Source organism: Harpegnathos saltator, unplaced genomic scaffold (assembly GCF_003227715.2).
Source record: "Harpegnathos saltator strain DR-91 unplaced genomic scaffold, Hsal_v8.6 scaffold555, whole genome shotgun sequence".
In the NCBI taxonomy this organism is placed as follows: Eukaryota; Metazoa; Arthropoda; class Insecta; order Hymenoptera; family Formicidae; genus Harpegnathos; species Harpegnathos saltator.
In genome coordinates this window covers 878883-896229 of record NW_020230377.1, presented here as the reverse complement: position 1 = coordinate 896229, position 17347 = coordinate 878883, and the positions used below count along the sequence as shown (strand labels likewise).

The following is a 17347-nucleotide window of genomic DNA, read 5'->3' as shown; positions in this document are numbered from 1 at the left end:
TTTCGTACCGTGGAACGAGCTCGTCCCCTCGATATGCAGTCTTGGAATAGTCGGAATAGAGATTGGAATATTAGGTGTTCACGAACGGTATGCTCTAGGAATATAAACGTGACTAGGCTGAAGTTCGTAGAGAACGAATTTCCCTATTGAGTGTTGGAACTACGATCATAGCATTGGGTGATATTTAGCTCACAGTGATGTGTCATTGGATAATCTTAACATCAAAGATAGATTTTCTTATTGGATATTAAATGTGTTCTGAAATGTATCGAGATAAAGTGTTCAACCCTTTAACTTTGAGTATATTGGAAAAAGTGGTGTGAATTTTATATAATATTTTGATTGTCAAACGCACTGATTAGACAAATAATCGTATGACAGATAAAATTTATTTGAAATTTGTGATTCAGACTTTTTATATAATAGCGCATTGTTTATCTGCATAAAAGAACATAGTTAAATTATGTTTAATTTAGATTGAGGTGTGTCTGTTTGTGTATATGCGTATGTTATGTGTGCTGCGTAGGTGTGAGTTATGTATAGATTGAGTATGATTGAGTAAATCTAAATGTTATTAAGTTGAAATTTGTCTAATTAAAGTATACAAAGGTTGGAATCAGCTGGTAATAAAAGAACAAAATATATAGAATCATTTATTATTGCAAGTTTCGACATATATACTTTTTTACATGATTACTACTATGGTTTAGAAATTTATTGTAGCGAGACATTAAATTTTTTGCATTTCCTTATTAGAAGACATTTCCTTATTAGAAGACATTACCATTTGTTTATTTTAGAAAGTTTAATGAAATTGAACAAAAATATTTTAATTCTTTTGTGACTCAAAAGAATTGGAATATTTACAATTTTATTTTAATCAAAATATTAATTTAGATTTCAAAGTAGATCTTAATATTTTATATGTGTGTAATAATCATATAAACTTCTATTGTTCCTTGTGATATATATAATGAAGTGTTTCCAGATTTATATTTCTATAACATTTTTATTTTTTTTACTCATAAAATATATTGGAGAAATTTCATCTTTTAACTTAAAGATATCCTGTATATAAGATTTTTGTATATTTTAGGACAATGGTAACAGGTCCTACAGATCAAGGAATGCAAGCTGATGTTATATTTGTCATTGAAGGAACAGCTGTTAACAGTGCATATCTTAATGATCTCAAAGCAAGTTATATTATACCAACATTAGAGTAAGTAAATTAGAGAAGAAGTAGAGTACTGAAATATACATACAATATATGATACATGATTTTATATATAAATATATTTATATGTATATGTACAAAATTTATTTTATACTATATATTTTATATATTTTTATATTATAGATATTTTAACCAAGGTGGCATAGAAGATAGAGAATATATTTCTGAGGTATGATATGCTACAGTTATATATTGTTACTATTTATCATTTATGTGCTTATATTATTTATCTATTTATATTTACAATATAAATGATGAAATAATAATGTTAGAACTTTTTTTATTACAAATGGAATTTATATAGCAGAATAGTACAACATTGTATGGGATAGTTGTTTATCATGCGGCTGATTGTTTGCCAGCACCTAGTACAGAAACATTTGGACCTTATACAAATCCACACAAAGTACTGGTAATACTAGATAAACTTGAGTAAGTACAAAATGTATAATTTAACTTGTACAATAAATTTTAATCAATTTTAACTATTTTAACTGTTATAAATTTATTAACTATTATTATATTAGTTCAATAGTAATATAAAATGTTATAACCATAATGTTACATTTATCAGAATGGTTGGTGGGAAGGGCGAATCCTATGCAAACATAGGTGAAGGTCTAGCAACAGGATTGCAGTGTTTCGAAGATTTACAGCTGAAACGAGAGCCTAATACAGCATCACAGAAACATTGTATTTTAATATGCAATTCACCTCCATATCAAATTATGATTCAAGAATGTTACAAGTTTGCTGGTCATACTATTGAACAATTAGCCACCATTTATCAAGAGGTAAACAATATAAATGTTATTTATTAAAATATAGCTCTGAGAATATCTAAAATAAATAATTATGATGTATGTTATTTTTATATTACTTTCCAGAGAAATATTAACATCTCTATATTATCACCAAGAAAGATCCCAGCATTATTTAAGTTATTCGAGAAAGCTGGTGGTGACTTGCAGTCGTCACAAAAGAAGAATTATGCCAAGGATCCACGACATTTGGTGCTCCTACGTAATTATAACTTGAAAGAGCGTCCTGTTAGTCCCGCAACAGGTGGCAACGTTCATAATACCACTGCTACCGCGGCGCAAATTCCTTTGAGTCCTTTACAAAGTAACGATAGTCCGAACACGAATCAGGTGCAACAAAACATCGCTCCGCCGAGCCAACCGCAAGGGTCTCCCTTTAGGAACCAAACGCCTCAAAATATCACTTCTGTGCATCAGACTGTGACATCATCCATGGCGGCTCCGATGAATACCGCGCGACCGCCTTACAATTCACAGATTGCCGCACCGCCAAATTATCATCCGACGAGTTTGAGTCCAAGGACAACACATACTAGATGGATGCGGCCGTTCATAGCTCCTGGGACAACTGCGCCTACAAATGCACAAAACAGCAGCGCGCTGATAGCGCAACTAACACAACCACCTTCGCTGGGACTTAACGTAGCTACGTTTGGCCAAAGATTAGATGGTAAGACTATCGTCATTTGATGTATATTTCACTTATAAGAATGATTTGAAATTGAGCTGAGACAAAGAAACTATCATTGACTATATCATTATCTTTGTATCATTGTGCATAAATAAGAGTAATAAAAAGAAATATCTATAATTTACTAGCAAATCATACAACAATTTACTTTAGTAGGTGGAAACAATGTTATGGCACCTAATCCACAACAACAGCAGCAACTCACGCAGCAACAACAGCAACAAATGAGACTGACGATGCAGCTGCAGCAACAAAATGCCCAACAAGCTACTATGTCCATGAACGCTCAACCGACTCACAGTCAGCCAGGATCACAGCTTACTGTATCTTGTATGAGCCAATCAGTGCCCACTCAAGTACCACAAACTGTCACAGCTTCGCAAGCACCAGTCTCGGTGTCCTCTGTTACACAACAAATTGCTCCTCCTCAGACACAGGTAATTAAATGAGATTATATTTATATACTTCTATAATCAAAAAGTATCGGGAATGATTCATTTAAATTACGCGCGTGCAAGATGGCGCTGTTGTCATTTTTTACCAGATTGATACGACTTTCATCGACATCTAGCCGCAATTCGTATGTCATTGTCTATTTTTGTTTACGAATAACCGCTTGTTTTTTGTGCAAAGAATTTTTGTTCCGGCGATTTTTAAAAATGTCGAACATAATTGAGCAAAGAACGTGCATTAAATTTTGTTTTCACAATGGAATTACTGCTACAACAACGTTGAAAATGTTGCAAAGAGCTTTTGGTGACGATTCTCTACCACAAAAGATAGTTTTCAAGTGGTACGAGATGTTCAAGAAACGCAGGGAACGAATCAAGGTAATGTTGACTGTTTTTTTTTTCAACTGTCATGTTGTACATCACGAATTCCTTCCGACTGGCCAAACTGTCAACAAAGAATATAATTCAAGCGTTTTGCGTTGTTTGCATGAAGCAATTTGTAGAAAACGATCTGATTTGTGGCGAGATAACTTATGGATTTTGCACCACGATAATGCACCTGCTTACAATGCTCTTGTTCGTGAATTTTTGGCCAAAAATTCTACAAATACAGTTCCGCAAGCTTCTTATTCACCTGATATAGCACCGTGTAATTTTTTCCTGTTTCCTCGACTAAAATTTCCGCTTCGTGGTCACCGTTTTGAATTGATTCATGCCATAAAAGAAAATTCACTGCGAGTCCTAAAGGGATTTCACGAAAACGACTTTTTAAGGCATGTTTTGAGGATTGGAAAAAATGTTGGCATAAGTGCATTGCAGTGGGAGGGGGTTACTTTGAACAAAATAAATTTTGATGAATAAATTCAAATCTTACGTTTTATTGAACCATTTCCGATACTTTTTGATCACATTAGTATATAGTGAGCTTGTGTACTATAAGACATATTTTATATAATTTTTCTATGTTGTGATACTTTCTAGGGCAACGTATCCACTGTACAAGGTCCTGTGCAAGGTCAACAACTTGTACAACGTGAACGCCAGAATATTTGGCAAGGTATTTTAGAGTGGATCGAGAAAGCCAAAAATCCCACAGATGCGCAAAAACAGACGAGACATGTGCCATGTCAAGTGTCGGCTAATTCAAAAGACGGAGATCCAGAATTGTAAGTTATTTTAATCATCAAAAACAAATAATAATATTAATTTTTTTTATATTTGTTTTTGATATTATTTCTCGTCATCCCAATGATCTTACTTTCATTTTACATGACTTTCATTCTTCAGGAAAGCAGATACATGGCCACCAAAATTGATAATGCAATTAATGCCAAAGCAGTTGATAGGAAACATTGGCAGTTCCTATCTAAAAAATTCCAAATCCGTTATTTTCCATCCTACACCATGTGAAGCACTAGAGTCTTTGACAAAAATGATGAGCGCCGGATTTGTGAGTATATATTAATCATAGGTATATACTTTGATATATAGATATATATATATATATACATATATATATATATATAATATCTAAATTATGAACTTACTTTACAGGCTGGTTGCGTTCATTTCACATCAGTTCCGCCAAGCCCAGCTTGCGAAATTAAAGTGCTTATACTTTTGTATACTTTAGAGAAAAAATCATACTTAGGTTTTATCCCAAACGACCAAACAGCTTTCGTGGATAGTCTGCGTAAAGTGATACAACAACAGAAAACATCTCATGCTTCCATGAGACATGGACAAGTAAACATGATGAAGATACAAGTTATTCATATATACAAGTTGATGAGGGAGAGAAGGTATTGAGAAATTTATCTTTTCCAGGCCAATCCTGGTCCGGGAAATACAATTCCAGCACCAATGCCTACCACGGGTACACAGGGAGGTATTCTTATGTCCCAAACAAATACCATGGCGATGGGTGGTGGTCAAATAACGCAGAATGTTATATCTAATAACACTGTCCCGCAAACTTTAAGTTCAACTGTTCCGCAAACTCAAATAAATATGCAGGTAATTCTAGTATGTGAATTTCTAAAGAGTTTTTCAAGTAATTCATCATGATGTGTGTATTAAATGTTATATTTACAGAACAGCGGTATTAGTGGACCTCAAGCAAATGCTGCCGCCGGAGGTATGATCACTCAGCAGAGGCCTCCGTTTGATGATTTGGAAATTGCTAGACATCAAAATTTACTAAAGATTCAACATTTAAGACAAACATTAGAGGCTGCGCAACAGCAAGAGGCGCAGTATAAATCACAATTAGAAGTAAACGTAAGTACATGCAATTTTATCACGAATAGAGAAAAGTTTCAACTATAAACTCTCACATTTATAATTGTGATTATTGTACAGATTCAACAGAATCTGGAGGTTGCGCAGCAACAAGAAATGCAATATAAGCAACAGCTTGAAGTGAGTAATTTTTAATCGTGAATAAATATTCTATATAACAAATATTTTAACACAGTATATGGCGCACCATTCAAACTAGAAAGATAATTATTTTATAAAATTACTTTTGTCATGTACAGCACATATCTATTGCTCTTAAGATTCTTCTTAATATTTTGGTTTGTTTTCCGATTAATGTTTAGTAAGAAAATCATTTTAGTATTCTGAATCATCATCTGATGTAATCTACAAAATCTACAAAACTGGTAAAAGATATAAAAATATTAAAAAATATCAAAAAAGTATTTTTAATACTTATATATATGAATATATATAAATAGAATGAATATACTTATATATATATATATATATATGTATATATATATGAATTACATGAGTTTTTACCTATAAATATTTTATTCACAACCATAATAATTTGTATTGAATTTTATGGATTTTGTTTTATAGTGAAAATATATAAATTCCAATATTTGTGAACAGCATAATTGCTTTTACAGGCGCAACAGGCACAAAGGGGCCTTAATCCAGCTGCCATGGCCAATCAACAAGCAAACACTCAAAGATTGATGCGTCCTGTCTCTGCTAGTAATCTTGGTCTTAGACATTTATTACAGCAGGTAAGAACTTAAAAAATAGTCTCAAGAAAACTTAAATTTCGTTTACATTATTATTTATGCGCGTTCCGAAGAATTGTAAAAAGTTTTCTAAAACGCGTATTGTAATTGATGCTTTTTTGCTGCAGCCACAATCTCAGTATAGACAACAAGTGTTCGGAGTGCAACAGCAAATGGTCGGTCCAAGAGGCCAACTAACAAGACCAATGGCACCGGGTAATACGCAAAATCAGCAGTTTGAGGATGTGCCGAATGACTTTATGTCTTTCTGAATTAAGTAATTTGTTAATAACAAGTGATTCATTAATGTTTAATTTGCAAACAGCGAGTAACATGAGAATCAAATGTCGAGTCAATCTTAACTTATAGTAAAATTGTTGTTATTTTACTTTATGATATTTTATAAGGAGAATAACAATCTCTTCTATTTTATCTTTCTAAGAATTTTATCTTTCTAAGAAGAAATACACATGCACGTGTTACATTACGATTTTGATGAATTTTACATATCAAGAAGTATAATAACCTTTCGCGCTAATAGTAAGCAATAAAGTCGCAAAAGATATTACTACATATCTCAGTCTCGAGAAAATCGATCTTTATTTCTGAGCAAATATCCCTGATGCGATGAGACATGACACTTGCGTGTGTTTTCTTGAAACAGATTTGTGCATTAAAATGTTTATTTAATTTATTAATGAGTTATTGATAAGTTATTTGTTATTTATTTAAGAAATAGAGATAATGATCAAAGATAGAATTTTTTCCAAGAATTTCTTTTTATGGACCATAACTGTGGTGTTAGCATTACCGAAGGTATACCACGGAGATTGCGCAGTCGAAATTATGCGAATTTGTATATGTACGAATTTGTATGCGCTTGAGGGCTGTTACAATCAAATATATAAAATCCATGTTTCTATGGAAACTCCTGTTATATATATTTCATGCCATGTATCACGATATATCGTAGACCTGTTCCGTTTTTGTAAGCGTGTTTTGCATTAAACTTTGCACAAAGTTCTTCGCAGTGTTTTAAGACTGCACGGAAAGTAGGAGCGAAAGATTCTAAACGAAAAAAAGAAAAAATGCAGGAAAATAGATCAGAAAACCGAAAAGCAGAGGAAGGGACACAGAAAAGCAATGAAAGGCAACACAAAGAGATTTACGATTCGAACGAATACATCTCTGGCGCAGTATGCGTAAAAGACGGGACAGTGCCTATGAATATTTTACGGCTTCAGTATCCTTTCAATTTCATATACATCCATATACGCATATGCATATAATACCTTACATATATATGCAAGTCATTCATTCTCATACGATTGTCAAAAATACTTCAATCTTTGTGTGGTAGAACCGAATGTTCTTATCTTCGTTTCTGGTAATATACTACATTTTTTAAACACTACAACAAATGAACTATGGTTTAGAAGAGGATCTACTGGTGGTGGGATTGGGCATGTGACGGTACCTTTTTTACATGATCTTTCTTTATATTCATTAAAATCGTCCATATGCTTGAATTATGATTATTATTTAAATTATTTTCTTTAATTTTTTCCGCAAATTGCAAACAGGATTTTCTTGAAAAGTGATATGATATTGATAATTTCTTTCTATATAAATATACGCAGAGAGGGAGAGAGAGAGAAATATGATCTTTCATGGTGTTTTGTCTGTTTAGAAAAATCCCGCATTTGATCATATTGCTGTTGCGGAAAATGGTTTGAAACCTCCAATAATAATATATAAATGGCCTTCAATGAATATCTTGACGATATTATATAATGGCACGTTGAAGCGTTACTCCCACTTAACATACAGGTTTTTCATAAAGGTTTTTTATAATATGCGAAATTACGTTCATAAATTTCTTATTATATAGTTTTATATATTTTGCAGTACGGATGGTTTGTTGTTAGTGTCGCAAGGAGGAGATCCGGATTATATGATTACACTTTGGAATTGGCAGAGGTCTCAAATAACATTAAAATGCAAGTCTTATAATCGGGATGTTTATAATGTTACAATATCTGCGTCATCATCTGAATATTTGGTGACTAGTGGATCTGGACACATAAAGTTTTGGAAAATCTCCAACACGTTTACTGGGCTAAAATTAAAAGGCGAAATTGGCAGATTTGGCCAGACAGAAATATCTGATATTATTGGTGTATATATCATGCCAGATGGAAAAGTAAATATTATACCATGCTTTGGCCTTGATTGTTTATTTAATATCATAAGTAACAATTGTATGATAAGAGTTGTATGAATTCGAAACAGACATACGAATATCTCAATTGTTAATCGTAATTACTTTTAGGTCGTATCAGGTTGTGAGTGGGGAAATATTTTACTGTGGGAAGAAGGCTTAATCAGTCTGGAAATATGCAGGAAACACAGACAGCCTTGTCATGCTAAACCAATTACACAATTTGAGTATTTAAACGGAGAACTGATATCAGTTGGTAATAATACCCCTTTATTTTGCATTTTCTTTATATTGATATAAAAATTAGGCCAGTATATATGTGAGTTACGTATATCGCGTGAAAAATATTGCATTCTTGATATTTTCATGTCAAAATTTTCTTACCGAATTACTTAAAGAATTTTATCTGAAAAAGTATTCCATAAAAATTAGATCACTTCATATATTGATCTAAATTAAAACAGAAAATGCGTAACATAAATCTTGAATAAATTTCTTGTATTATAAATGAATTGTAGGTATGGATGGATGGATTAGAGTTTGGTTCTACGAGACGATAGATCAAGCGGATATTCACGATGAGGATCGCTTTTTAGAAATCCAACCCGTTTATGAATTTCAAATCGGCGAAACGCTCAGTTCGATGCTTATGTGCATGTGTAAACAGGAGCCGGACAATCCGGAAAATACATTTTGGTATGCTCAAGTAAGTAACATATATATCTTTGTTATAATATTAATATTTATATTCATTTATTACATTTTATATTTCATACAATATTGTTACGTGTATAATATACTATTTATAATATTAATTTGACTGTTAATTTGATCAGAAAAATACATGTATATATAATATGAAGTTTCTAAATGCTAATGCTTTTTATATTTGTAGGATGGAAATGGTGGGATATGGTTAATTGATTTGCATATATCAAAGGCAGAAAGTCCACGGAAGATATTTACATGTCACGCGGGACCTGTGGTTGACATGGATAATGCAACATGGGGACCTTTTGTGGCAACGATTAGCAAAGCTGGACAATTACATATTTACAATTACATGGAAAAAAAATTAATTTTGGATCATAAATTCAATGACATCGGTAGTCAAGTCGTCTGGTTTCCATGTAAAGTAAATCACAATATCGAGTCCATACTACGGAAGTCTAACATATATATTGGAATGTTAAGAATTTGTTTATTTACAATGCGAAATATAGCTTATATAATATGACCGATTATAATACGTTTATGTAATTAACATGAGACAAAAAAGTCTTCAGTCGCTTTTCTTTTGATTTTTTATCATCTTCGATTTTTTATCGTATGTACATGTTTTCCTAATATTATCGGTATTAATGTATAATATGTTTTTACATATTTAAAAGATTGAAGCGACAGGATTAATGCTCGCTTGTGCTTTTGGGAGTGGTGTTATTCGGGTAATTGCCGTAACAATATCAGCAGCCAACGTCGACACTAAAAACGATTGTCTCAAATTGATACAGATTATAAGACCGCACAGAATGGCAATAACCGCGATGTCTCTAAACCCATCGTGCAAGTATGCCGAAAATATTAATAATTTTTGCGAGTTTAGTCAATTCAAATCGTTCATCTGCGTCAATTCACTTCTCCGCAGTTATACAGTTGTAAATGTCTATATAAGAATTAATAATATTTCATTTATATGTATCATAATTAATTTGTATTATATTTATATACATTTATATTAATATTTCAGCTTGCTGGTGACTGGTAGCGAAGACTCAACTGTGTTTAGTTTCTCTATCACGGTAACCGACACTCATCCAGTCATCGTACCAATTGGCTTCATCGAAGTACCTTCGGGAGTCACGTGTCTCACATGGAAGCCACATTGTGTAAATGAACAATGTTCCAGTCTCATTTTACATAGCAATTGCATTAGCAATCTTTCTAAATTTAATATGCTTTTTCTTGTAGGAAACGACATTGTTAATTGGATGCATAAGAGGAGATTGTGTAGAAGTTGTATTACCAAGCACACCTCAAACGTATACCACTGTCTCGTACAAACTTGTACAATGCTTGTTGAAAACATTTCAGTTCTATTCTGTAAAATCTGCCATTAGAAGGGAATTGATGCGTATAAAACGCGAGGAAGAAAGGAAGGAAAGAATGGCAAAGAGACGCGAAGAAGTAATTCGATTAATGGTCGAAAGTCCCGAAATGGAGATTAGCGAAGAAGAACTTTTCGGTAATTACGTCACTTATTAATTAACATCTAAAATAATATTGCGGTATGAGACAACCATATTTTTTCTTTTCTATTCGTTCACGTTAAAATAAAAGTAACTGCATAATTCACGACGATAATGAAACTGAAATAATCTTGTACTTATCACGCTATATAATCACATTATAATTACAGCGGATATTGAAGAAGAGCCGTTACCGGAAATATATATACCGAAAATACCAAACAAGATATTAACGGCGCAATACATCAGTCGTGATATCATTTGGTTGTCAATGGCGGGCTTCGACGCGGGGTACATATACGAGTACCCAAGTCCGGAATCTGTTGAAGAAGATGTTATCGGCAAGGAACCTGTTAGAAGTACCGTAATATATGACGCGGATGACATGGAAATACGAAGTTGGCTATTCTAGTAAGATCCGCTGAAATTATCGTAATTTCCTTTTTACACAAGGAGGAGTTAACTTTAGTCGTCAACTTTTACATGTACCCTAGTAAGCAGAGAAAATATTTATTTTTGGGAATGGAACACGGACAGATACGTGTTTGCAAATATAAATCCGAGGACTACACGGATCTCTCGGATTATTGGATACTTCCGATGCACGATAATTATAACGGCTATATTCCGAAAATGATTCTCAGCCACGACCAGAAGATGTTATTTACATGTGGACATGACGGAAACTTGTTTTCTTATGAGATAAACGACGACACATCACCAGAAGCAATCGAATTCGAGACGGCCGCGGAAACATCATCCTTGGTGCGTCCACAATTATATTTGTGTTGTTAATTTAAATTTATCGCGATATGCACAATAAGCAAGAGACCTTCTTCATGAATGTACCACCCAATAAGATATATTCCTACATGACACAGTCGTACGTATTCGGTATTGAAGATCTCGAGGAAATCGATACGTACGCGAGTCTAGAAGAGACGATTCAAAAAGCTGAACAGGACAGGGTTGCGAGGGAAGCGGGACAGTGTAAACGTCAAACTCGTGAGATATTGTTCAAACTGAGTGAGAAATACAGCAATATTGTGAAGAGGTTCGAGTTGTGCCAGATGTAGTAGTGAATCGATTGCTTCAAGTAAGGAAGGAACGATCAGGGTGCACTTATTTGCATTTTTTATATGTTAGGAATAACACACTATCGAAGCCTCATCAAATATCTCGCGAGGAACTAGAATTGGATTCCAGAATTACGGCTGATCTAAATCAGGAATTGGAAACGGAGATGGCCACAGTGCGAGAAAGATTCGCATTTAAAGTGGAGAGGAGTGAAATTGGATTGCAGAAACTCATGGAACACTTTATCCATTCTATCACAGGCTTGCCGTTCGTAGTCTACAAAATCTTGTAAGTAAACGTTGCTTCCATTCTTCGCGTTAGAAAATGTAACCGACTAATATTCAAATATTATATAAATAATAAATGAAGTATTATGTAATTAAGTACACTAATATGTAAGTATTTATAAAATTCGTCTGAACCTTTCCTTCCAAATTCTAATTATATTTACACTGCTATAGACAACCTAATAGTGCGGTCCATTCTCTGCGTCAGCACGTTTTGAACACCGATGGCATCCTGCCGCATGTGGATACGGTAAAACATGTACACACGCTCAATAAGCAAACTAATGGAGCCAGGTAATGCGTGCTATATGCTTGAGCAAGTATTAATAGAAAATACTATAATATTCATGAAACGTACTTGAACGAGTAGTGTAACGAAGGATCCGGTGCAGTATTATAAAAAAGAACAACAAGAAGAAGGGAAAACTGAAGAAGAAATTGAGACGGAAAAAATACAAGAACAAGCGATCGCGGACATCTTGAAAGGCGTGAATTACGAGGATGTAGATAGCAGCCAGAAAATTCGATTGAATCAAATGCTACGTAAATATATCTCGAGGAAGGCAAGGCTGAAGGAGCGCAAGAAACAAGTCAGTGTGTTATCGCGACTGAAATATTTAAAATTCTTTTTTCTATTTTTTATAATCATATAATTCTTTCGATACGAGTAGACGATACATATTGTTGACGTTAATTTGATTTGCTCGTAACTATCTTCAAATTTCCAAGAATTCTTGAAGTTTTCGCATAACACTTACACGTCTGAACAAAAAGAGATCTTTGTAAATATGCTCAACATTCAGATAAGCAAATAAGTGACGCATTTCTAAATAGAATTCTATGAAATTTAATGAATAGATATTGTTTTATTTGTATGTAGTGGAAAATTATACATCAAGAGAAACCGGATGCATCTGTTAATCACATACACGATATAGCCGCTATAGAAGAAGCAAAGAGAACTATCGGCGATTATAAATTGAAGACATTATCGACCTTTGATTCGTTATCGGAGGAACGAGATACTCTCCTTTCAAAGCACAGAGAACTGTTTAACTGTTGGAAAAAGGTTTTGTACATCATCGAATTTTTCGAAGAAGAGAAAAGAATGACATTTTTTTCATTAATTCCTATTTCTTTATTAATATTATTCTTTTGACAATTCTGATTTTTATTATTAGCTTTATTATCTGCAAGAAGCCTTCAACGAGAGATTGAAGGCCGTAAGAACAGAGAAAGAACAGTTATATGCGCAAGTTATATCCTTAATAAAAACTCTCAGAGAAATTCACGCCGAGATACCATCGAGAAGCATAAAAGCCTTCCCGTATATCCCTATGTTAAATACTGATGCAGAATTTCCTGAGAAAAAAATAGCTGTATGTATTAATATGTATCATGAATCGTAGTTGTAATATGCAAGTTTAAGCCATAATGTATAAAGACGCGCTTTCACTTTTACATAGCTTGAAAAGTATACGATAAAGGAGGAAAAAATGCAACGACCGCGATTATCTCTTCTTCCGGAGCCGATATTTATTTGCCCAGATGAGGAATACGAAGTGTTGCTCCTGGATGAAGAATTTCCGGAAACTATAGATATTTCTAGCGAAGAATTACCCTCTGTCTCGGAGAAAAAAATCAAACTTGATTCTATTGCGCAGGACGATACATCGTTGCTTCATTTGAGCGATGATTCCGACAGTCCGTGGGAATTAGAAATGAAAGCTGCTCGCGTGTTGCGCAGGATATATGAACAAGACTGTATATTGCGATACATACAAACCAGTTACGAAAATTTAGATAAGAAGTTAGATAAATTAGAGCATGACAGATTGGACATCGTCGCTGAGAATGTTAATATCAATTTATTTTTATTGACACTTCGTCAAGAATATATTATCCTGAAGGAATATGAAACAATGGAAAATATGTTGCATGACAAAGTTAATCGTAAAATAGACGAGATCATAGCAATAAAGCAAAAAGTTAGTTAACAGAAATATTATTAGTTCCATGCAATTGATGATAACTATCAAGAAATTTGTATCACACTATATTTGATATTTTTAGATACAGGAGATCACCGACAAGGCTGACAGTAAAATGAAGGAAATTACAAAGCTACGCAATCAAATTAAAGATATTACTTCAGAATATATGAAAAATATAAGCGAAGATGAATTTCGTAATTTTCTATGCAGGATATTTAAAAAGAAGTACAAAGAGTTGAAAGAGGATGATGGTAAGGGCATTTTAAAGCTTTTTTCGGATTATGATCCAGACAAAAGATCGGAATTAATCATATGACCGAGTTGTTCTAACATCTTGAAGTACAAAATTGTAGTGTTTAGTTTGTATGATGGTATATCGTTGCTCTAGAAACTACTACGACGACTGAAACAACGTCGGATGAAACTAACAGTGTCGATAGTAAAGAAACAGAGTTCATTTATTTCGATGTAAATACGTGCCCTGCGAAATGCGACAAAGAATTATACAAGCTAGCATTTTCGATGAGAGAGAAACGATATGCGTGCGAACACAAAATCAAAGATGCTCAGCATATTATGGAAACTCTTCAAAAGGAAGCTGAAATTCAGACGAAGAAGTTGAAAATCATAGAGAACGACTTAAAGGCGCATAAGGATGATTTGAAATTATTTATGGTATCGCTCGCATATTGAAAGCTAATTGCAACTATCAGGGAAATAACACTTCATTTGTCTAATTGTATTTCTCTTGACAGCTTGAGAAACAAGGGAAATTGAACAACGTAGATGTCACAGTGACAATGAAGTTGCATCAGTTGCAGTATCTCCAAGAATCCGATGTGCCGACTAAGGTGGACGATTGCGTTGTATTCGACAAAAAGAAATTGTCTAAACTGTACGCGAGAATACAGGAGTTGCACGAGGAGACGCTTGAGTTATATGCTAAATATAAGTATGTGTACATACATTTATATATCGTATATACGGAGAATTCACAAATAACAAATAAGACTCTTAATAACATACGCGATGATTGTAGACGTTCTAGAACGCACCTTCACAGAATAAAAATCGACTGTAATCACATGAGTGTTAATAATAAAAAACTGAAGAGTGAGATAAAGCAAAGGATAATGGAAAAATTCGGTCAGAATGTATCTGTGACTGAATTGTACGAAACGATACTACGTCGAATGGTATACGATATCAAGGCTGACTTAAACGAGACTACTATGCAATTTAGTAAACGAACTAATGGTGAGTTTGTTATATCTTCGTTCGTCTCAATCTTTTCATTTTCACACATATTCTCTGTATCCTGTATTTTACTGTTTTATTATAGAGATCAAGGAATGCTATGCTGAAGAATTAATTACATTTAAGAACATGATCCGGGAACACACACAAAAGTTGAGCTTCATGACACTTTTGGTGGAAGAACAATCGAAGCTTAAGAAACTCTTGAGACAACATATTGCATCGGGTGTAAGTCGCACAACATCCGTCGTTTAGAACGTTATCCGTCAAATATTTCTTTTTCACGAGAATTATCCTTTAATGGAACATAATCATTGATAAATCTCATAAAGAATTATTTACTGATACTGTTCGCAGGAGAAAATGTTAGAATTGGAGAAGACATACAAGAACGATATAATAAAGTTGGAAAGGATTCTCAAAAATCAAATGCGACAAAAGCATCTATTTCAGGAGGATATCAAGAATCTCAAATTGAAGACGAAATTGCAACACCCAATTCAGTTTAGGGATATAATGTCCTGGAACGATAGAGGTAACGAAAAAATTAGGAGAATCTTAATTTTGCCAAATAAAATCCGCCTTGTATAACTGAATCGTCTTATGCAAGTGGATATAAGTGAATATTACTGATATGTACCCCGATCGATGATTTTGATAAATTCCAAATCTATTTACTTTATTGGTCTTTTTCCATCATTAACCGCGATCTGATGGTCATTTAATGACATCGGATCATAACATTGTATTTTTCTATTTATACGCATATATAGAATATTTACTTTTTTTATATATATTATTTTATCGAATTATACTTTAATTTTGACATTAATAGTAATGAAATATTTTATGACATAGACATCAAGCCGGAGAGCGAAGAAAATTACGATGAGAATTGGCAAAATGACGAAGTAGAACATACAAAAAGTGACGAAAAGCCAGAGTTCCCTGTGGATGCAGAAGATATATTTGATTAGATTGAAAGATTTGATCATATTATATGAATTGATACATCACGAATTTTTTTATAAGTGCAATGTTCACATGGAGAATATAGAAAAATTCAAATTGTAAAACGATAAGACAAACAGATGAGGTATATATTAATAAATATTGCTAAATTATATATACATATAGAAGCACATTCATTTTCATATATACATATATAATTTCACTTATCATTCCAGAAAATAAATAATATTTGATTAAATACTTCGGCAACAAGTAATATGCAACAAAACTCTGCATTCGACTGCGAAATAAATTCCACGAGATACTCACTTATTTAGACTTATTGGTTAACAACACTTGTTTTTTGTTCGTTGTATTTTATTTATGGCTTATATATAACGACTATATGACAGCTGTACAAATACATAACTTTCATTTGCTATTTAAGAAGATCTAATAATAAATATATATATATATACTATATATATATGTATATATATATATATGTAACAACATATACGCTCTTATCATAATACAAAGATATCGCAATAAGTCTATATTTCTCGTGTACGAATTATATCGCTTAATTTTTTTATTATTTTATGTGCAAAATGTTTCAAAGAGATGAACTTATACATTATCTTGGATCCTGACTAAGCCAAAAAAATAGAAACAAAGTAAAAGGCTTCTTCGGTGAACGTTTTCAAAATAGTTTAACTTATACAAATGATATTTACCCTTTACGTCAACATTCACACTATAAACTCTTTAAATATGAATAACAAGAGCTATCGGAATGTTAAGATACATTAAAATGCAGCTGTACGTCGTTTCAATTCATGGACTAGAGATGGGTGATAGTTTGTGATGAAAATTAAACGGTGTTCTTATAAGGACGAATACACTCGAATCTCGATGTGATATGCATCGCAATAGTATTATGATAGAAACGTGAAAATATAGATTTATCGTAGCGGAATTGGGTAACACAATAGTTCCCACTTGCGTTACGGTAACAAACTTAGTCCTGACAACGTTGCGGTCTCTAATTCGGCATATTATATCGTTATAAAAAAAA

General features: G+C 33.1%; 2 protein-coding genes across 6 annotated transcripts; both read left to right on the top strand.

The window, feature by feature from the left end:
• Window positions 1–400: 400 nt before the first annotated feature.
• On the top strand, window positions 401–7318 carry LOC105182254 (mediator of RNA polymerase II transcription subunit 25). Of its 5 annotated transcripts, none has more exons than XM_025303495.1 (15): window positions 401–482; window positions 1097–1222; window positions 1361–1406; window positions 1542–1669; window positions 1812–2031; window positions 2125–2728; window positions 2906–3186; window positions 4183–4367; window positions 4489–4651; window positions 4756–4947; window positions 5029–5226; window positions 5296–5481; window positions 5563–5622; window positions 6120–6239; window positions 6365–7318. In XM_025303495.1, the coding sequence occupies exons 2-15, from the start codon at window positions 1101–1103 to the stop codon at window positions 6506–6508; spliced, it is 2649 nt and encodes an 882-aa protein (XP_025159280.1). In that variant the 5' UTR covers window positions 401–482; window positions 1097–1100; the 3' UTR covers window positions 6509–7318. The 5 variants fall into 5 exon arrangements, with proteins under 5 accessions (XP_025159280.1, XP_025159279.1, XP_025159278.1 ...); XM_025303494.1 differs by having other exon boundaries at window positions 402–482; window positions 1545–1669; window positions 2903–3186; XM_025303493.1 differs by having other exon boundaries at window positions 402–482; window positions 2903–3186.
• On the top strand, window positions 6981–16414 carry LOC105182290 (uncharacterized). Its single transcript, XM_019840950.2, has 25 exons — window positions 6981–7052; window positions 7268–7479; window positions 8145–8439; window positions 8569–8713; window positions 8976–9163; window positions 9353–9592; window positions 9849–10024; window positions 10205–10343; window positions 10426–10699; window positions 10874–11114; window positions 11198–11468; window positions 11585–11757; window positions 11850–12068; window positions 12242–12361; window positions 12438–12657; window positions 12948–13136; window positions 13249–13446; window positions 13534–14055; window positions 14141–14312; window positions 14450–14736; window positions 14817–15013; window positions 15101–15318; window positions 15404–15546; window positions 15676–15853; window positions 16177–16414. Exons 1-25 carry the CDS (start codon window positions 6981–6983, stop codon window positions 16293–16295), a joined length of 5208 nt encoding a protein of 1735 aa, XP_019696509.1. The 3' UTR covers window positions 16296–16414.
• The last annotated feature ends 933 nt before the right edge of the window (window positions 16415–17347 follow it).

Bases quoted from the DNA above. Each gene is read 5' to 3' on its own strand.
- LOC105182254 (XM_025303493.1), top strand. From the start codon at position 1,101: ATGGTAACAGGTCCTACAGATCAAGGAATGCAAGCTGATGTTATATTT. The intron at 2,729-2,902 runs GTAAGACTATCG...AATTTACTTTAG, and splicing joins GTTTGGCCAAAGATTAGATG to TAGGTGGAAACAATGTTATG. The intron at 4,948-5,028 runs GTAAACATGATG...TATCTTTTCCAG, and splicing joins CTTCCATGAGACATGGACAA to GCCAATCCTGGTCCGGGAAA.
- LOC105182290 (XM_019840950.2), top strand. From the start codon at position 6,981: ATGATCAAAGATAGAATTTTTTCCAAGAATTTCTTTTTATGGACCATA. The intron at 12,362-12,437 runs GTAATGCGTGCT...TTGAACGAGTAG, and splicing joins AAGCAAACTAATGGAGCCAG to TGTAACGAAGGATCCGGTGC. The intron at 15,014-15,100 runs GTATGTGTACAT...CGATGATTGTAG, and splicing joins GAGTTATATGCTAAATATAA to ACGTTCTAGAACGCACCTTC.